Raw genomic sequence first — 22529 nt, 5'->3', positions numbered from 1 at the left:
GTCCGTGGGGCGTGGGGTGATTTAAAAGATAGAAAACATCCTGGTACTATAATGGAACATGACTGGGCTGGAAGGAGAGAATGGGCTGGATTCAACATTCTTCTCCACGGTAAGTAGGATCTTTGGCTTCAAAACGACCTTGTTTCATGAGTAAAACTTTCAATAATTTGCACTTCCAGGCTAAGAACCGAAGAAGCTTTCATGGCAAAATGACATGTTGAAATGGGATTGCTTGTTTTTGCTCTTTGTTTGTTTTCACTTTTCCTCTTTCCCAGAACCCTAATTGCATATTTATCTTCTTCAGCCTCACCCAAATAGAAGGATATTTTCCTTCTGCCAGGATATTTTATTTTTTTACAGTTTTAAATACAGGGAAATTGTGATGAAGGCCTTCCATCACACAGAGACAAGCACAAACTAGCCTCTGTCTGTCTGCTTTGGCCTTCAAGTGCCCAAGCACTTAATCCGCACTGTTCTTGGGCTGAGAGCTGAATTTTCATTCGCCTAACATTTATGTGTCTTATTTATTTTTTCCATTCCCTATCTTCCACCAAACTGTAATTTTCTAAGGCCTGAAGCAGAGGCTGAGTTTTGTCTTTCAATTCCCTCCTCAGTGCCTAAAACTGTGCCTTATACATAGTAGGCATTCAATAAATATGAGTTGGGTTAAATTCAAGCAAAAGCAGAAAACTAGGAATCCGAGCTGATTCCCAGTAAGGATTTACACTGACCTACTTCTTCTCTTCTATAAAATGAACAAACCCGAACTGAACAACCTCCATGTTCCTCCCCAGATTTATTTTGTAATCCAATCTAATAAAATAATATGATGTTCTTTAGTATGCATAGTATAATATGATATTATGGGATAGGGTAGGATTTGTATATGATACATATTGCTCCTTGGATAACGTACGGTTGGTTCACAGACTCTCCATTTCCAACTGTTTTGGCTGCCGTGGCAGTTGTGATTGGTGCCTGCCCAGGTCCCCTTTACCAAGCCAAGCCCAGCAGACCCCAGCTGCCACAGGTGTTGGGTCTTAAGAACTCACACCTTCACCCTTCTCTGAGGGATTGCCCGTGGTTGATGGGAGATGCCCCCTGGAGATTCCTGGACATGACAGCCTCACTTCCAGGGGCAGCCTGTAGCTGGTAAGAAACTGACAGTTGGAAGTTTAACAGTCCACCCCTCTGGGCTCTTGGTGAGATAACTCTGTGGTACAATTCATTCACACTCTAGAGCTTCCTGTGAGATCAGGCTGAGGCTAGAACTCTCCCAAAACTACAGGTTTGCTTAAACTCCTTGCATGCTCCTTCCTGCTTCTCTTACTTCCTTCTCCTGAGACCTTATCCTTGTCATTGCACAAAAATCTTTGTGTCAGATCTACTTCTACCAAAGCTGGCCAAGACAACTGCCAAGGAAGTGCTTTTTCCTTTCTGCCCGGGTCTCTCTGTCTGCTAATCTGCACCATCTGACTGTGGCTTCAAAGCCACCCTGAGGAAGTCTTGATGTAGTCCCTTCCTCTAACGCTGAAAGTACTGAACCAGGAAGAGCATTCAGAATTGCGCACTGTATTACTGTTACTCTGGTGAAACTTTTTTGCCTTTTTAGGAAGCGTTCGTGCTTTCTCCTTTCCACCAGCGTTTCAGAGAGTTCTTTCTCCCCTGACCATCAGCAATTCCCATAGCCACGCCCAGAAGTGAAGAGGAGGACATGACCAACATCAGAGGAGGAAAACGCTGGGGTCAGAACCAATCCTAGCTGTCAATCTCATAACAGATAGTCTTTGAGAACAAAGGAAAAGTTTCCATAGTTAACATTATAATCCAAAAGCAATTTATTTCAAGTCCTAATCTTCAAAGTCACATAAGCCACAGCAATTTATTTTAATTTTGTAAATTCCGTGTGGACCAAAGCAGGTTTCCATGGGGAATGGGAGAAGATGGCACTGGGCATATTTCTACTTAAAGGAAAAGTAATGAGTGCTCCTGTGGGGGACAAAAAAAAAAAAAAAATGACAAAGGCAATAACCCTTTCCCAAAGTGAAGACATTTGCAAATGGGTTACTTCCTACTTTTCCTAAACCCTTGGAAAGTTGTGAGATTCCCTAGTATGCCCAGGGGGTACAAGGCCTGCTTCCCATCTTTGACTTGTGGGGGTTTCATAGAGGAGGGAGATCAAGGTTAGTCTACAAGGCACCGGCAAAGGGACTGACTCCTTGAGCCACACTGGGAAGATCTACGAATCTCCTGCCCCCTTCTAAGTTCAAAGTAGACTAATGTGGGAAATCATCATTTGACCCAAACTGGCATATTCCAATCCCTTGATATTAAAGTGGCTTTTTGGATTAGGAGTGGGGATGAAGATTTGAAATGTGTGTATGTTTCAAGCTGACCTTTCTTTAACTCCTGGGAAATGTCGTATTTATATAATATATATATTCCAAAATAGCTACATACATGTTTGCTTTTTTTCCTATTATGGATTCTTGTGATTCTTCTTTCTTTGCCCTGCTCCCACATTTCGGACATCCTACTCTCAGCGCTATTTTTCTCATGCCCTGCAATGTGTAGGAAGGCGACTGACTTAAGGCTTGGCAGTGTGTACACATCTGCCTCTCAGTCAACAGCTTTGATGTTCGATTGTAGCAATCAAGCAGTTTTGCTTGTTTTTCCTTTTGTGGCAAGTAAGGCAACATCATTCTCGAGGCCTCCATTAGGACTTGAAGGATGACCCCTACTTTAATCCCTAATTTAACCCCTAGTTTCTTTTACAAAAATGGCTTGGGTTGAATTGTGGGATTCAAAGTGATTTAAATTTTTCCCTTATTATTTATAAATGAGCACTTATCAATCTATTTTTTATAAAAGACCAAGTGTTTTGCCCTCAATTCATAGAAGACAAAGGCTTTGGTAAAACACAGTAGAAATGAATTACAAGAAAAATGAATTCCACTTGGGTGTCATGGCAACATCAACTTGCTATTAAAGTTACTAAACACCTACTCTCAGTTTCTATCCTTATCATATTGAAAACCTGAAACAAATAGTTTGAGAACCAGCATCTTCCACAGACCATACTTGGAGAAGCATTGTTCTAAATATTTCACAAGAAATGTGAGTTGTATCTTGCCAGAGGAAAAAGAATACAAGTTATTGAATGTATTTGAAGGGTTTCAAATGAGTCAGACAGAGAATGTTGAAGAACAGTTTTTAGAGATGTGATCAACAGCCTCAATTTACAGTTTAGAAAACTGAGGCCCACAGAGTACCCAGGATTCTGGAAAGAACACTTAGAATTACATATTGCATTATTGTTACTCTGAAGAAATCACCTTCCCTGTTTAGGATGCTTTCATGCTTTCTCATCTCTGCCAAGCATTTTAGTGAGTTCTTTTCCCCTACCAGAGCAAGGACAGGTGAGGCAGCCCCCGGTGTGAACATGCCTGTCACAAATTTGACAGGTGTGCCCCTCTCCACTTTGGTGAGGCCCTCCCCACCATAGAATCTTGAGAAGGGGAAATTTATGGGATCTGTTAGATAGCTATTGTTTGTAATTTCTGAACAAGCTATGCAAAAAACTACTTATTATAGAGAGCAGCTCTCTCCTTAGCTGCTATTATTTACCCATATTAAACGCAAACATTGTCCTCTCTGGGTTTAGGGAAGTAGGTGGGACTGGTGGTGGAGGATGGGAGAGAATGAGAATGTCTCACTGTAACCACAGGCACTAGACCAGGGCATGGCTGGCAATAGGATTACTGTAATATTTTCTAGAGTTCCTCTTTGCATGTTTGTTCAAATGATGCCTAATCTCAGGCCTCCCTCCTGTGAAGAACTGCAGAGAAAGCAAGTTAAGGGGTGAGTGGGTTGAGTCCAGAGAGAGTGCTACACCTGGCTAACCTATAATAAGAACCACCTTTTAAAATAATTTAGAATTGCCTCTAAGAAAATAGCAAAGAGCTTAGAGAGTAAGACTAAGTTGAGCACTTAGGAAAAAAATAGCAGTAACAATATGCATTATAAGTAGTGGCATTATTCATTGTTTTTGCCATAGCTCCTTTAGAAACTAGATACGAGAACTTGGAAAAGAGATGCCAAGACCTTGGGCCTCAGTTTCCACATTCACAAAATGAGAATAGTTCCATGTGCTCTCTGCCACTATTGAGCGTAATGCTACAGGACCCTTTGCAGAGCCCCTGTATTTGCTCTTCCTTTTATGCTGGCCCAGCTACAGGGGGGCAGGCAGGGAGTGCTGTGGAGTTCACCATCCCAAACTTGTCCCTGAGAAGCCCTCCACTAAAGACAGATGGGAACTGGAAGATAAACATCCAGTTTCCTTTGAGCCAGGAGGTATGACACTGAGGCATGTGTTCTATGCTGCATGCACTATACACTCCAGTAGCCTGTGGTGGTAACCCACTTGATAAGATATCCTTAAAATACCTAGGAATATGTTTAACCAAGGAGGTGAAAGATCTCTATAAAGAGAACTATGAGTCACTGAGGAAGGAAATTGCAGATGATGTAAACAAATGGAAAAACATATCATGCTCATGGATTGGCAGAATCAACATTGTTAAAATGTCCATACTATGCAAAATGATTTACAGATTCAATGCACTTCCCATCAAAATACCAATGTAATTTTTTGCAGATCTAGAAAAAAATAATTCTACACTTTGTTTGGAACCAGAAAAGAGCCTGAATAGCTAAAGCAACCTTAAGCAAAAGGAACAAATCTACAGGCATCATTTTACTAGACAGGCATCATTTTACTAGACTTTAAGCTATTCTACAATGCTATAGTAACCAAAACAGCATGGTACTGGCGCAAAAATAGAGACATAGACCAATGGAACAGAACAGAAAACCCACATATAAAACCACGCACATATTGCCATCTGATCTCTGACAAAGTAGGCAGCAATATACACTGGGGAAAAGAATACCTATTCAATAAATGGTGCTGGAAAAATTGGATAGCCACATGTAGAAGATCGAAACAGAATCCATATCTCTCATGACTCACAAAAATTAATTCAAGACGGATAACAGATTTAAACCTAAGGCATGATACCCTAAGAATTTTAGAAGAAAATGTTGGAAAAAACTCTTCTAGATATATGCCTAAGCAAAGAATTTATGAAGAAGACCCCGAGGGCAATCACAGCACCAATAAAGATAAATGAATGGGACCTGATTAAATTAAAAAGCTTCTGCACAGCCAAGGAAACAATCAATAGAGCAAATAGACAACCTATAGAATGGGAGAAAACATTTGCATGCTATACATCCGATAAAGGGCTAATAACCAGAATCTACAAGGAACTCAAGCAAATCAGTAAGAAAAAAATCAAACAACCCCATTAAAAAATGGGCAAAAGACAGGGACAGAAGATTTTCAAAAGAAGATAGACTAATGGCCAATAAACATATGAAAAATGCTCAACATCACTAATCATCAGAGAAATGCAAATCAAAAACCACAATGAGGTATCACCTAATCCCAGTGAGAATGGCTTTTATCAAAAAGTCCCAAAACAATAGACATTGTCAGGGATGTGGAGAGAAAGGAACACTTATACACTGTTGGAGGGACTGCAAACTGGTGCAACCTCTATGGAAAACAGTATGGAGATTCCTCAAAGAACTAAAAGCAGACCTACCACATTTAGGTAGGTCTACCACATTTGCTCTTCCTTTCATGCTGGCCCAGCTACAGGGGGGCAGGCAGGGAGTGCTGTGGAGTTCACCATCCCAAACTTGTCCCTGAGAAGCCCTCCACTAAAGATAGATGGGAAGTGGAAGATAAACACCCATTTTCCTGTGAGCCAGGAGGTATGACACTGAGGCATGTGTTCTGTGCTGCATGCACTATACACTCCAGTAGCCTGTGGTGGTAACTCACTTGATAAGATATCCTTAAAATACCTAGGAATATGTTTAACCAAGGAGGATTCAGCAATCACACTATTGGATATTTACCCAAAAAAAAAAAGTCATTTTATCAAAAAGACACTTGTACTAGAATGCTTTTTGCAGCACAATTCACAATCGCAAACATGTGGAATCAACCAAGTGTCCATGAATTCATGAGTGAATTAATCAAATGTGGTATATGTACACCATGGAGTACTAATTAGCCATAAAAAATTGAATTAATACCTTTTGCAACAATCTGGAAGGAAATGGAGACCATCCTCCTAAGTGAAGTATCATAAGAATGGAAAAACAAACACCACATGTTCTCACTATTAAGTTGGAACTAACCAGTCAGCACTCATGTGCACAGATGGAAGTAAAACTCAATGGAAATCAGGCAGGTGGAAGAGGGGAGGAGGGGATGGGTAAAATCATACCTAACGGGTACAATGTACACTATCTGGGTGATGGGCACACTTATAACTTTGACTCAAGCGGTACAAAAGCAATCTGTGTAACCAAAACATTTGTACCCCCCTAATATTCTGGAAAAAAATATATATATATCTTTTACTGGCTTCCTTCCCTTTCCTGACTCATTTCCCCATTCCATTGCTGTCATTTCCTGTGATGTCTTCCCAAATAAACTACTTGCACTCAAATTCTCGGTGCAGGATCTGGGGCCCCCAGCCCCAGGCAGATGTCCACGCAGCAGACTCATTTAATCAAAGCAAGTTCCTGTCTCCCTCTCAGACCACTTCCCAAGCCAGGCGTACTGAGGTGGAGCAGCTCAGTCTTCCCCAGAGCACCCCAAACAACATCTTTTCTAAGAAACCTCCTTATTTCATTGCTTGAGAATGACTTTCTTTTCCTTCTTTTTCCCTTCTCCTGCCTCTCTGCAGTCTTTTCTCAGATGGAAGCCGCCCACAACCTGCCAGCCCTCACAGCCTCTTTGAATTTCTCTCAGGAGGCTCTTAAGACAAACTATGCTTGCCTCTCCCCAGTTCTGCAACACTCCCAGGGCAGGTCTCTGAGACAGCAATGGTATTCCTCTGAAAGTCAGCATCTGGTGCACAGCTGTTGTTTTGACGGTAGTTCCAACTTAACAGGGTGGCAAAATTGTCCACAGTTTCCCCCAAAGCAGTACCCCTGAGTTTTCGTGTCTGCTTTCTAAATTATGCTCCCCTGAAATCCAGGAAGATGAAATGCTCCAATCCTGGTTTCTCCTCAGCCTTCTCTCCAGCCCCTCCCCTTTTTCCCCTTTCCTCTTGCCATCCCCTTCCTTTCTTTTTGGTTCATTTGCACTTTTTGTCCACCTCACAGACAGCAGCAACCTGACAATACGCTAAGGAGCCATTCTTGGGGTTGTGTTACTCCGTTCAATACTTGCTCAGCTGGCTGCCTTGTGTCAGCTTCTATTCAAAGGACTCAGTGGCCAGGGATTTGGAAGTCGGTTTGCTCCCGGGCAGCGTTGGCTGGGGATGACGTGAGTATTGCGGATGCTGTGTTCAGCAAAGGGGACCTGAATAGGACCCCGCCTTCGCCTCCCACACACCACACGGACACTTGCATGAACACCAAACAAACCAAAAGCCTGGGACAGAGATTTCTTTGTAAAAGAGAGCCGCCGGTCTCCAGGTCTGCCCTGGCCTTGCTCAGTGGTGATTTCATGACTTTGCTCCTTCTTCATAAAACAGTAACACGCCATTTCTGTCCTGCTCTTTCTTCAAATAACTCTGAAAGACTTATGTTAATGGTTTGCCTTTTGTATTCTTTCAGAGGATTGAAGTATCTGAAATAACACCTGTCATTATCTTTCCCTTACAGCTACTTCATTTTTCTTTCTAAAATCATCACACCCACCCTCCATCCCACCCTCAACATTATATTATAAATCTATTTGTTCATTACCCGTCTTTCTAGATTATTAGCTCTTCACTAGATTCCCTGTCCCTTGGGGAAAGACACTTTTTTAAAAAACTGCCATATCCCTGGCATTTTGAATAACGCCTGCCAAACAAAAGGTGCCCAATAAGTCCTTTTTTGAGTGAATGAATGATAGATATATCTCTTGAGAAGTAAGAATAAGGAAGTTATCTCAGATTTTAAGGTGCTGATACTGTGACATGCTACAGAATGAACAGCCTTGGGATTCTGTTAACAGGGGTTCACCCAGAGAAGCAAGGCCATCACTGGATGTTCCTCCAGTGTGTGACAGCCTCACCACGTCTTCTAGAAAGGCTTCACACCAACTGCCAGGATGCACAGAGTAGCTCTGATGACCCATTCATAATAATAATGGAAATCACAGCTATTATTTTTTAAACATGTTCTCCACTGGTCAGGCCAGCACTATACCAGGAAGGTTAAGGCCCATGGGCTATAAAGTCAGAGAGCAGGGTTTTGATTCCTGGCTGAACAACTTTCCCACATCCTGAAGCCTCAATTTTCTTGTCTGTAAAATGGGTTTAATAACAGTATATACTTCAAAGAGCTTTTGACACATTAAATGAATCGATCTATGGAGCAAGTGCTCAAGCGATGGTAGTTATTATTCCTTTGTGGCTTTCTTCATCTGGACCAAACCTACTTCCAATAGGAATCCTTTCTCTTTTGACTACTGTCTTCACTTATTACAGCCCATCTCTTGAGCCCTCCAGCGGAATTTCATGCTAAATGAAGCCGTACCATCTGGCTTAAGAAGGGCGTTATTATCTGTTTACATCTTCTCACCCAAGCCTTCTCCAGTATATTGCTGTGTCTTTCTCCACTTTCCCTGTGCTGCCTTGCAGAGAGGAGAGGCCAGCAGATAAATAAGTAACTCAAAAGAACACCCTTGAGTCTTACTCTTCTTTTAAGAGCCAACATAACCCTCCTTCCCTGACCCTAGCACAGCACTCCCTTTAGAGCAGGGGTTCCCAACCTATGGTGAGCTGTATAATTATTTCATTATATATTACAACATAATAATAATAGAAATAAAGTGCACAGTAAATGTAATGTGCTTGAATCATCCTGAACCATCCCCTCCTCAACCTCTGTGGAATAATTGTCTTCCATGAAAACGGTCCCTGGTGCCCAAAAGGTTGGGGACTGCTGCTTTAGAGAACCTAGGCAGTCAGTCCCCTGTGCCCACTGCCTTCCCTTGCTGCAGCATTTATCACAAGCGCATTTCACTTGCCTGTTTCAAAAGTCTATTTCAGTGTTCCAGTGCCAGTAAATAGCATGAGACAAAGCGCAGAGGTGAAACCTACAAGACATTCATAATGATGAATGCAAAGTAAGAATATGGTATGGAGATGGGCCTAGAGTTGGGCCTTAACATCCATGTAAAGAGTTTAGGCTCAACCATAAGAACAGAATGGAGTCACTTAAAGGCAGGAGAGGTGGGATTTCGCATTCTTCTGTGAAATCTTCTATCCCCTAATGCTTAGTACCCTACTTCATTCAGTTAGATGATCTGCTACTTAGAACATTTTTTTCAAGTAGTGAGTAGTGTAATGTTAACATCCAAGAAAGTAAAAGAACCAGTCACCTCTGCAGCAGCTTATTACCAACTGGTAACAGACAGAGGTCAACGTTCCAGAGCTTAAAAAAAATGTATCAATAAAATTGTGGCCCCCTGAACTATAGGATGGGGTGCTGCATCCATATTAACAATGATGGTCGCCCTAAGAAATGCAAGCAGCCACAGCCACCCTCCTTCAGGGGCCAGACCAACTATAGGTGTCATGTAGATCACCTACATTGTCACTGGAGACTCAGATCCAACCATCTTCCCGCACGTGGTAGAGGTGCACTGTACCTCCTGAGTAGGCTTCTCTGCAGGTGCTTGGTAGGTGGCTCAAGGGGCCAGATAACAGGCCTCCCAGGTCATAGGAGTATCCCTGAACCATGACCCCATAAGCATACACACAGCCAGAACCTACAGAGATGACTCCGAGATCTGGTTCCCTTCACTGTCCACATAGTTGTGAAATAAAATACTGACCTCCATAATCCATCATGCTAAGGTAGCATAGTCCACGTTTCCTTTTTTGAAATGAGACAGCCAGTAAAAAACAGTAAGTACAATACAAAATTGTGTGTATTTCAAGCTGCAGAAAAGAAGTTTAAACTTAAGAAAAAGACTTCAACATCCCTTCCTTTTCCTTATACTTTGTAAATGCAAGTCTAACATCAACTAGAGGGATTTATTATCTCTTTTATTTGTAAGGTAAGAAACAAATCTGCATGTACAAATTTTTTAAAAACAAAAGAGAATAAAATAAATGCCTGTTTTCAGTCGACTACAAGCTTCTTGAGGTCAAGGCCTGTCTTTTCATCTGTGTTTCCACCACAGCTGGCACGAGGACAACACAAAGGGGCACACACTTGGAGAAAACGCGTCTGCCTTTAGGCTTCATGTGCTTTCCAAAGCACTTTTTGAATGTAAAAGAACAGTCTCTGAAACTAAGACTAGGCTAAAAATCTGTCTTCAAGGTTTTTAAGACATACCAAAAAGAAAGAAAAGACAAAAACAGGGATGCTGGCCGGGCGCGGTGGCTCACGCCTGTAATCCTAGCACTCTGGGAGGCCAAGGCGGGCGGATCGTTTGAGCTCAGGAGTTCAAGACCAGCCTGAGCAAGAGCGAGACCCCGTCTCTACCAAAAATAGAAAGAAATTAATCGGACAGCTAAAAATATATAGAAAAAATTAGCAGGGCATGGTGGCGCATGCCTGTAGTCCCAGCTACTCGGGAGGCTGAGGCAGGAGGATCGCTTGAGCCCAGGAGTTTGAGGTTGCTGTGAGCTAAGATGACACCACGGCACTCTAGCCCGGGCAACAAAGTGAGACTCTGTCTCAAAAAAAAAAAAAAAAAAACAGGAATGCTTTTAACAGAAGCAGCCACGGTAAGAGAAGGCGCTTACCTTGAGAGGTCGCACGTTTAGTTAAGTGGAGGGCTTTGTGTAAAGGGGACATGGAGAGACAATGTTGGTGTCTGCAGCCTGAGTGTGGATGGGAGAAACAGCACAGTGGGCTTACGATCAAACAAAATGAGAACCAGGATGGCCTCTTTCCGGTTCCCCCAGAGCCATCTGTTCTTATCCTAAAGGTTATGAAAGATTTTTTTGAGACTAGCTGAACAAACCAGAGCCTGTTCCTTCCTTGGGAAAACTTGTTTATACTGTATCCGTTTTTAGACCTCGTAAAAGTTGGTGAACTTGGTTCTTCCCTATTAGCCTAAATTCTTCAGTACTCAGCAAATATCAACAGGAAAGGGCTTTAGTCACAGATACCAGGGAAAACAGGGAGCTCTCCTAGGGCCTTAATAAGCTGGCTGCACTGACAGGGGGAAAGACAGAGACACAATCTCCAGCTCATGTTTATAAAGTAACAAGTTTGAAAGGATTGGAGAAGATACTGAAATCTAGGTAAATTTATTCTGACAGTGACAACAGCATTGACTCTGACACAACTCATACCGTTTAAAGATTCATTTTGGAACTGTCAAAGCTTTCAAGTAGAAAATTATTCGCAGTGGCTGAAACTCGCTTAAACAAATTTCATTGTGCAAGGAAAAACAAAGTTACTTTTGGAATTGTTATGGATGAAGAAATCTCAGGCAGGAAACCAGGAAATAACAGTGTTAGCCAGATAGGAAGTGCCATCCACGTAAAGGGGCCCAGGAAAATAGGTGCTGGTTCAGCAAGATGCCGAGTTGGGGGAGTGACCTGGACCCACCCTGGAGAGTCGGCTAACCATGCTCTGAACTGGAGGAAGAATCAGAGCCAGCACTGCTGCCAAAGGAGTCTGCCTTGGGCAAAACATTGGGGAGTTTGGCCCAGTGACTACAACTGTGGCAATCTGAGCAACGATATAGTGACAACATTGGATACCTTTAGAATACAATAAATTTTCAAAATTCCATACCGACATAAATATATAACTAATAAATAAATAACAAGGATTAGTAAGAGAAGGGACAGATCTTCCTCACATTAAAATACCTATTAAATGTAGAAGGGATAAGAAAAATAGAAAATCTTCATTACGCAAACATTACATTAATAATTGTTATAGGCAAAGAATTATTGATGGATCTTAAATTAGTGGATAAAATTATGAAAAGTTTCTAGTACCTTTACTAAAAAGGTGTTTAGTATTTTTAGAAACATGTCAAATTATCTTCCCACAAGGCATGTATTAATTATAAATGAGCAAATAGTATCTTTACAGGGAAGAAATCTGGCTGATCCCACTGTAACTGACTGATCAAATTTAACATCAATATTCAGATATAAGGGTATCTTGTGCCCCCGATATCACGCACTGGGAAGGGCGCACCATCATTTCTGCAGTATTCTTGCTCAATAATCTCAACGTAATCATGAGAAAACATCAGAGAAACCAAAAGTGAGAGACAGTCTATAAAATAACTGGTCTAAACTTTCACAAGTGTCGAGGTCATAAAAGACAAAAACAGAATGAGGAACTGTCACGAGGTGAAGAGGACTAAGGAGGCATGCACGTTACGTCCATGTGGGGTCCTGGACTGGATCTTGTTCCAGAAAAGGGCATTACTTGGGACTTGGAAGTGCAAATAAGGTCTATAAATTAATTAAGAGCATGTAGCAATGTTAATTTGATAGCTGCACTATGGGTTAGGTTGGATGTTAACACTAGGGGAAGCTGGGTTAAGAGCACATGGGAACTCTCTGTACTATTTTTGCAACTCTTCCACAAATTTAAAATTATTACAAAACAAAAAGTTAAAAATAGACTATGGGTTAGGTTGGATGTTAACACTAGGGGAAGCTGGGTTAAGAGTACATGGGAACTCTCTGTACTATTTTTGCAACTCTTCCACAAATTTAAAATTATTACAAAACAAAAAGTTAAAAATAGATTCAGGGTTAGCTTGGCTTTATTTGGCAGCCAACCAGGACTAAGGTGGGATGTATACATTTCTCAGGTGAGACCTAAGATGCCGAAGGAAACTACTGACAGGAGCGTCAGAAAAGGATATAGTAATGTAGATCTCAGCCATTCTCAACCTCCTAGACAGCCGGCGGACAATCCTCTCCAGAACAAGGGCCTTGCTCCTGAACCCCAGGTGTTGCCAATCCTTATCTACATTCTCACCGTCAGTAGTAGGAATAGCCTCTAACAGTGAAAAGGACTCAGCGTGCAACTTGCAGAGAAGATGGAGCAGAGGGAATCTGGGAAGCCCTAGCAGTGTTTTCAGGAGAAATGACTCTAAAAGAGAAAAAGAAAGTAGGTGGCTGAACCTGGGGAAAAAAGAGCAAGCCAGATGGACCACCCTGGGTTTGCAGAGGAAAAGCAGGAGAAAAGTAAGTTTCCCAATCAGTCGTGGAGGCTTAACTAGAGAGAGGATGGCCTTCCTCAATAATCTCTTTACTAGATTTTTCAAAACCTAAACAAAGACAGCAAACCATTCTGTTTTTTTTGCCCAACAAAAGAAAGTCATGTCCATAAAAGTAAATTTTGAGTCAAATACTTTTCCCAGACCTTATAGTTCGGAAAAAACCTTAAAATACAAAAAGAAACAAAAGTCAGATGCTCATCTGAATACTATTATCCAGTTGATAGAGATAATTCTTATAACTATTATTAGTGCTCATCTCTTGCCAGATATCTAAATATCTGTGGAGAGATGTGTCAAGAGAAGAGTAACTATACAAAACTTTATGAAAGGATATATAGAGCCTTATGCTCCAAACACGGCTTTCAGCTTAAAAACCTAGGCTCTTTATCATAATCCCAAATAACTCCAGAATGGGTGTATAATACTAGATCTCAACAAACTCTTATTATGGAGTTAACTGCTTTGTAAGCCCTGGAAGAAAATAACATGATATTATTTTGAAGACGAGTCCATCACTACACCAAGATAGTGGTCTGTACATACCTCCCACTGCGTTACAGCGAGAAGTCATTTCCCAGAGCACCAGAGCCATGGAGTAGACATCGGTCTGCTTGAAGGACTCAACATTCTCCAAATTCATTCTGGATTCTAGGACTTCTGGAGCCATGTATCTTGCAGTTCCCACCTGTAGCAAAAACAAACAGTGAGGCCCATCATTTAATTCCAGCTGCATTTTTGCTTGCACAATATAGCTGATGCTTGTTCCTCACAGGTGCAGATGATCGCCTAAAAAAGTCACAATGCTGTTTTAAATAAAGGGAACTGCACAGAAAGATACAGCATAAATGGTTATTTTAAAAAATACATGTTCTCTGCCTGAAAACCCTCTAAAGACTATAATTAAAGCATGCCAAAAATAAGGAAGTGCAAAGTCCCAGAGCTGCCTTATGTAGCCTCAAGATACATGTTATCACATTTTTCAATAACATCCTTAGAGATAATGTGGGAGATAGTATTTGTGATATTTTAAATGTTTGTTTTTGCTTTTGAAAATTAAATATTTTTTCAGTCCTAATACTCCAGACTTATGCTAAAAATAATAATTGCTATCAGTTTTGATCAGTTAAGGACTGAGTCTTAATCTTTGTTTACCCCATGGTACACTCCAGTGATTCAAGGATATAGTATAATTTCATAAAATCTCTATGAAATTAAATTGCATAAAAGTATTTTCACAGTAAAAGATCAAATCTGGATCACTTTATAATTTTTATGGGTGTGCCATGTAGTTTTATTTTGACTTTAAGGCCTGTACTAATCTCTGTGACTAATCTCTGTAATATGAAAACATGGGATCCATAGGAAAAAGGAAAAAAAGTATTTCTAGGGAATGGATCACTTAAATATTTGATATTGTAGTATGTACAGATGGACTAAATAACAATAAAGTCCTACCTTCCCAAAGGTCTAAGGAAGGCCAAGCAAGTTGATTTACTATTCCACAGAATGTTTCTTATTGGCATGTATTAGAAGAAATTTTTCTTTTAAACAGGTCATTGCATGACTCATTACTCTGGCACATTAGTCTCACTGTGTTTCAGTGTTTACCTCAACACTGCATGCGCTGCCATGGACACAGAGGCCTACTGGGTGGTGGCTGAATGCTTCAGAAGCATGCCCTGCCACCTGGCTAGAAACACAATGGTGCTCTGGATGGATAGCATTGAGTGAAAATGTGAGGTCCACCATTTGTAAAAGGTGTCATGGTAATTTCCAATCACTTTCCAATAGTTCCTTAGCCAAAAGGGCTTCCATTTTCATCTGTGAGAACGCTTCAGAATGCAATTGCAATAATTGCAATAATCACACAATAAATACCTATTGGTCACTTTCACTGTCCAAGGTATTGCACTATATATCTTGGGTGACCACATGGACATAGATTTGGATTTCAAGGAGATCGCCCTCTAGAATGGTACAAAGAAACTAGTATAACTACCAATAGTATGGAGTAGAAAAAACAGTACAACCACAAGAGAGGGAAAAAATAGAGATAAAGTACTAACAGTGTTTGAAGCAAAGAAAAAACATTTGCAAATGGAAGAGAAATGAGGACTGACTCAGGGAGAAAAATGTCTCTCCTGAGTTGGGAAATATCTGAAGACAGGAGGAGAAATGCTATCCATTGGTAAAGGTACGTAGGCAGGAGAGAGAGAGGTTTGCCCAAGGTAGATGCTGTACTTTGGCCAGATTCCTGAGACAAGTGTCGGGGGCAGGGTTGTTTCAGACAAGAGGCAGTAGATACGGACCAGGAGGTGAGGGAAGGCCAGGCTCAATCAAAATGGGATGTAGCACCAGCTCTTACTTACCTGCCCACTGTTAGCCAGGTCATCCACAGACAGAGTAGGGTCCAGACGCAGGGAAAGCCCAAAGTCACAGAGGCAGCAGGTCAGGTCATTTTTCACGAGGATGTTGGAGCTCTTGAGGTCCCTGTGCACGATGGGCATCTTGGGCCTCCCGCACGGGGTGTGGTCACTGTGTAGGTGAGCAATGCCCCGGGCAAGGGAGCTGCCCAGCTTGCGCAGGTCCTCCCAGCTGATGACATGCCGCGTGAGGTACTCCTGTAGGTTGCCCTTGGCGTGGAAAGCGGTGATTAGCCAATACTGTTTCCCTAACTCTGTCTTCCGCTCCTCAGCTGTCAGGAACTGGAGTATGTTCTCATGCTTCAGGTTGATGTCCGAGAAGATGTCCTTCTCTGTCTTCCAAGAGGCATATTCCTCGTAAGGGAAGATCTTGACTGCCACTGTCTCGAACTGCTCTGAAGTGTTCTGCTTCAGCTTGGCCTTATAGACCTCGGCGAAGCGACCTTTCCCCACCAGGGTGTCGAGCTCAATGGGCAGCAGCTCCGTGTTGTGGTTGATGTTGTTGGCGCACGTGGAGCTGATGTCGGAACGGTCATCTTCCAGAATGATGGCACAGTGCTCGCTGAACTCCATGAGCTTCCGTGGCTTGCCGGTTTCCCAGGCCGGGCTCAGCTTCTGCTGCCGGTTAACACGGTAGCAGTAGAAGGTGATGATGACAGCTATGGCGATTCCCAGCGGTGGCAGGAGGCTGACGCCCGTCACTTGAAATATGACTACCCACAAGTCAGGATTGCTGCTGTTATAGTCTGATGTGGAAACAAAACAAGGAGAGCAGGAGTTGGGTTCAGTAGGTAAACGCTATCAGAAAATGGGTCCATGCCTCAAGCATCTATCCAGGCTTCCCTGCCTTCGGCAATCCACTCAACATTTCCTATTCTCCCCCCACTTTCAGCTTAAATGTCACTCCCTAAGGGAAGCCTAGGAAAACTTGGAAAAATGTCTTATTTTATACATTCTCATAGCACCGTATACTTTTCCTATGTAACAATGCAGCACAGTTTAAACTAAGTAAGTATAAGTCCACTTATTGGTTTTGCATCTGTCATTGCTTGCTCTCCCCAGCCCCTGTAGACTGGAAACTCCACACTGGCAGGGAACGTGTCTTTCTTTTTCACTACTGTAAACCATACTTAGCACAAGGCAGGTCCTCAATATTATTGACTAAAGAAACAAAGCATCTGCTGAGTGTTAACTAAGCTTAAGGCATTGCAGGAGGCATTGGGTATATAGAAGAAATGACACAACACCTGCCTTTAAAAAGCTGGCATATATGGTATCTGGTAAAAATAAAGAGACTGCCACAGTTCTGCCCTAGTCTTTGTTTTTTTTCCAAGCTTCAACTTGTTCTGGTCTGATCAGCATCCAGACTACCTTGGAACATCAACTCTGTGCCTATGGGTGGTGGGGAGAGGAGTCTGTGGAGAGGGTCTCTTTGGAAAGTTGTCTTATATCCACTCAATATTCTTCCTTGCAGTGTGCATGTAATTTGTACTTTCATGGAACTGAAATATTTAATAGCAATAATGGGAACATTGCTGCAGAGGTAAGAGAAGTTAAAGATGGCAATGCGGCCAGTGCTATGACTTGCAACACTGAAGCAGGACCCTGTGGGTTGATGGAGGCGAGTCCTTAGCACCAGCTTCTAAGTACAATGTCTTGTACATCAAACTTTGGTTCACGTGCTAGCCTTGTTGGCTCTGGTTAAACGGTTTTCCTCTAGGGAAGAAGGACAAGAATAGAAACATACAGTAGGCAGGAGATAGCAAAAGACAGTGATAGTTTAATGAGAGCTTGTGCTGGCTGCTTCCACTGGGCAAGAATGCCAGACTTTTATTACTTTATGTGTCATCCACTTGCCCTCCAAGGCACCCACTGACAAGCAGGCCTCACGCTCAGATGCTAGATTTATTCATTAGATATACCATGACTGTCTGTGATGGGCATGGTACTGCCCTCCAAGAGCACCCAGCAGAGGAGTTAGGACATATATACAAATATCTAGCAGTACCTGGTATCTGGGGTGGGAGCTAAATGTGTGGCACAACCTTGGTGTTGGTGGCGTGTGGAAAAGCTTAGAGAAACATGGAAGGTGCAGTGACAAGTACTGCCTTTGAACTGGTCTCTAAAGAAAGGGAAAAGTCAGTGACGAGTGGAAAGAGTGTTCTGTTAAGGAGAAAGAACGTTTCTCCCAAGCTGACTACTCTGCACAGAGGAATAGAAAAGAAATGTTTGGGTAGGTGATATGGAGCCAGATTTCATTTCAGAGAAGGGTTTTGTTATTACTCAATTGTCAGTTTTCATCTACTGTAGGTGTTTGATTAAAAAAAAAAAGTGATGAAGTTGATGAGGTGAGGAGAGTACATTCCAGGTAGAACGAGAATAACCACAATCTCTTGTAGGAAACCCATTATCTACATGCTATGTGATACCATCACTTAACAAAACAGTGAGAAATGAAGCTCATAAGAGTCAATCTGGAATGTTTAGGTTCAATATAATTCACTACCTGTTCTTAAGGTAAGTCTAAGTGGAAATGGCAATTTGCACTGACTGCATATTCTAGATGAAAATCTTAGGTCTTAAGTTGACTTGATGACACTAAAACTGGATAAGAAACCCCAAAACATCAGAATTTCAGCAATCAAGAGAAAAAGTACAGTTTATAGCAGCACAATTCACAATTGCAAAGATGTGGAAACAACCCAAGTGTCCGTCAATACATGAGTGGATTAATAAAATGTGGTATATGTATACCACGGAGTACTATTCAGCTTTAAGAAACAATGGTGATATAGCACCTCTTGTATACTCCTGGATAGAGCTGGAACGCATTCTATTAAGTAAGGTATCCCAAGAATGGAAAGACAAGCACCACATGTACTCACCATCAAATTGGTATTAACTGATCAACACATAAGTGCACATATAAGAATAACATCTATTGGATGTTGGGCAGGGGGGAGGGGGAGGGGGGAGGAGGGAGGAGGGGATGGGTATTTGCATACACAAAGAGTGCAATGTGCACCACCCGAAGGATGGACATATTTGAGGGGGGAGCAAGGGCAACATATGTAACCTAAACATCTGTAACCCCATAATATGCTGAAATAAAAAAAAGAGAGAGAAAAAATACAATGTTTTGAAAGATATATTAAAACATTTAAAAAATAAAGGGAAAGAGGTAAAATCTGGATTGGGACACAGAATAGGCAGGACTAGCGGTCGAAGTGGCAGTGGGACAAAACTGTTACAGAAAGATTGGAATGCAAAAGAAAAGATGCTCTTGTGGAGATGTGCGCACTGTCCCTGCTGTCCAGCAAAGTGAGCAAAATCAAGGGGATAGAAGAAATCACGTTCAAGTGCAAGAGCAGATCGCAATGTTCCTCCCTGAAACTCCACCTCTGTTATCTGAATATCCAATGAATGTGTTTGCTTGAAGAACTTGTTTCAGTTCCCCATGTCTTAACTACATGAAATGTCTTACAATCATAAATGGGTTTGATGGTTGACTGATTGCTTCTCTCATGACAAAGTCAAGTGGTGGCCAGGTCTATTTTGATCACCATGATACACCCAGCACCTGGCACAGAATGGGGAAATTCATGGGACTCAACAAATGTTTGTTGTAGAAGTTCAATGTATGATTACTTATGTAGAATAACATTCCTCACATTTTTTTATGTTCTGTAGCAGGGTTTGGCAAACTATGGCTTAAGGGTTGATGGCCTGTTTTTGCACAGCCCTGTTGACCTAAGAATTGTTTTTTGTTTTGTTTCGTTTTTCATTTTTAAAGGGTTGCTTAAAAAAAATCACTAAGAAGTTCCATGCAATAGAGATCACATCTGGCTTAGAAAGCCCAAAATATCTTCTACCTGGCCCTTCATAGAAAAAGTTTGCTGATCCTTGTCCTATAGGTGTTGTTTTAATAACCTGTAATACATTGGCAGAATTTGGACAGAATTCACCGGTCAAATGTGAATATTTGGCCAAATGTGAATATGCTTTTTAAAATATGAGGAAAATAATCAGAAAATTTTATATATTAACTGCATAATTACTTAGTTGTAGCTCCAATTCATTAAAACACCCAAATGATTTGTTCATTTATCACAATAATTTTATAATTCCTAGCCATATTGAAAAGGGTCTTCCTTGCTAGTTTATATTCCTTTTCAGGCTAAGGCAAACACAAAAACAAAAATCCCCTGAAGTTTATGTGTGGCATTGACAGAACCAGATTTTAGAAATCCCCAGTTCAATGCCAGAAACCAAAGACTCACTTTCCCCTCAAATTTCCTGTGATTGCTTTTTGAAACCTACATGTAAAAACTTCTGGGGGTGGGAAGGAATTATTGAATAACATCTGTCAATCATGAAACTTCAAAGAGGTAGTGAAAAACCCTAACAATAACAAACCAGACTGGAAGGAAGCTTTGGGATGTGGCTTTATCTAAACAGGAGCCACCCACACCCTGGGGCAGTGTTAACCCTTGGGCTGCTGCTGGAAGAACCAACAGCTGTAGGTGCAGGTACAAGCTGGCATCTCCTTTCCTCAGAGACCAACAGGAAGTATTTCTTCTTACCAACCCGCAATTACAGAGAAACTCATACACTGAACTTTCAGTATATCAGGATTTTACATGATATGTCAATTGACAGAAAAACCCTATGATGTTGAAACTGCTATTATTATAAACCCCATCTTACAGATAAGGAAGGTAAAGATCAAACAGTTTAAGTAATTTCCCAAGATCATAAATTTAGGCAACAGCAAAGCTGACATTTGAAATTAGCTCTACCTAACTGTAAAGACCCCTGATCTTAACCCCACACCTGATCTCTAAACTTCACATTGTCGAATGTGGACAGCCAATTAATGACTTCATGTAAGCTCTCAATTTGATAAAGTGGTTTTCTTTATCGGGCGGGGGCTGGACTAAGTGATTTTACAGCCATCCAATGAGTGACATTGGCAATTCTTGGATAATGTGTCTATAGCGGTATATTCTGGGTGTGGAGACAATTTCTGTTGGTTCATAACTAAGAACCACAGTTTAGTAGTGTCCTTGCAAATATGTATCTTTTCCCCGCCTGGGAAGAAAAAGGTTTACATGAAGGAGAACCTGAAAATCGTTCTCATTCTTTCCTCAGGGCCTATCTCTGGGCCTAGAACATAGGAGGATTCAACACATAATTGTCGAACTCCTGGAACCTTCTATAATAGTAACAACATCAAACTAGATAGAGCTCTGAAGCATATTATCAAATAAGGGTTGAATTTCTCCGAGGTTCATAAAAAATGAGGCTTTACACTATAATAGTAAACGTTGTTAGCCTGGGCTCCATAAATACCGTTCAGTGGGTCTGTGAATTAAATGGGCATTTTTTTATTTTCTCTAACCTTTAATTAAAAATTAACATTTCCAATTATTAGCTGTAGCTGTGGCTTTGTCACCAATAGAACCACTGAGTTTCCATACTATACTATATTTGTTGCAGATGTCTCAGCATACTTACACTCATCGCTTAGACATTTCAATTTTTTTATATCTGCTACTATATTTTGTTGCTTAAAGCATTACTATAGAAACACATATTACTGTATCACGAAATCATTTTAAAAATATTAGATCACTATATTTCAATGTAATTGGTTTTCTCTGAAATACTGTATGTTACGTTTTAAACGTTTAGAAACATCACTCTGAGAAGGGGGTTCCACAGGCTTCACCACTTCAAGAAGTCTATGGCACACACTCAACAAAAAGCAAAGTACCCTTGTTAGAGCAAAGGCATTTGACCTCTAATCTCTTTGCCAGGGTTTCTAGAAGAGATTTTGAGATTCATTCCTTTCTTTGGGAAGTTGGTAACTTACGCCAGTGGGAGATCTGTCTGTCTTAATGTGTTTTGCTCCACACGGACAATAGTGATTATCAGAGCTTCTGCCCAGTGTGAAGGGAGCCCTGCAGTGGAGAATGATGGAAAACCCTCCTTTGAAATCCCTTAACAATGAAAAGATAACTAACATACAACGTGCTTTACTAGGTTGCACCCTGAGCAATCCATCTTATAAACATCATCTTACTTTATTTCTCCAAAAACTCTGAGAGTCAGATTCTACTATTACTCCTATTTTACAGAGGAGGATATTGAGCCTTGGTTACTTCTACAACATTCTTGTTTACTTAGTAAATAAGTATTCCTACTAAGTAAAAGCTATCCCTAGTAGGTGCTCAATAAATGAATGCTGTCCGTTTAATGTTACAATTAACAGAATGACTTGAGAAAGGAAGTTCTTCCTTTCCCTCAGCATATCTCTCTTTAGCACGATTTCCTTCTTTGGACCTCAGCCAGTTGCATATATTTTCTGTTGCTTTAGGTGAACATGCTGGTGTGTGAACACCTTCGTGGTTAGAGCTTTACTGTCAACTTCACAAGAATCTCTTGGTATGTGATGCTCCTTAGTATACCAATGCACCAACGTGTGTGGAAAACTATCATCTGTGTCCCCTTCTGTTGCTCAGATAAATTAATATCTTAGTAAATTTTTGCCCTAAGCTCCTTTATTGAATGGAGGAATTGCCAAACTAATTCAAATATTAAAGTAGGAGTCCATCTCTCAAATTCAGCTGTTGATTTCTTTTTTATCAAGATGCATTAACTCACCCACTTTGGCTTTTTAGCATGTTGGCCTTAATTTAATGTCTTTTTTATTATACCAAGTGATTTTTATTTAAAATCATGTATTAGACAGGTTCAGTTTTAAAATCCTTTTAGAACTAGTATCGGCATAACAAAGGATTTGAAAGAGG

At 41.1% G+C, this 22529-nt stretch overlaps 1 protein-coding gene across 3 annotated transcripts in view; it reads right to left on the bottom strand.

Annotated features, from left to right (window-relative positions):
• Positions 1-22529, bottom strand: part of TGFBR2 (transforming growth factor, beta receptor II (70/80kDa)) — an 86308-nt gene that overhangs the window by 7078 nt on the left and 56701 nt on the right. For all 3 annotated transcript variants that reach the window (XM_012644565.1, XM_012644566.1, XM_012644567.1), the window contains 2 exons: positions 15664-16463; positions 13838-13979 (listed from right to left, as the gene is read on the bottom strand). In XM_012644565.1, coding sequence (XP_012500019.1) covers positions 13838-13979; positions 15664-16463 — 942 coding nt within the window. The remainder of the gene's footprint in view (positions 1-13837; positions 13980-15663; positions 16464-22529) is intronic.

Source organism: Propithecus coquereli, unplaced genomic scaffold (genome assembly GCF_000956105.1).
Source record: "Propithecus coquereli isolate 6110/MARCELLA unplaced genomic scaffold, Pcoq_1.0 Scaffold214, whole genome shotgun sequence".
Classification (NCBI taxonomy): Eukaryota; Metazoa; Chordata; class Mammalia; order Primates; family Indriidae; genus Propithecus; species Propithecus coquereli.
The sequence above is the reverse complement of the archived record's forward strand: the minus strand, read 5'-3'. Positions and strand labels throughout refer to the sequence as shown.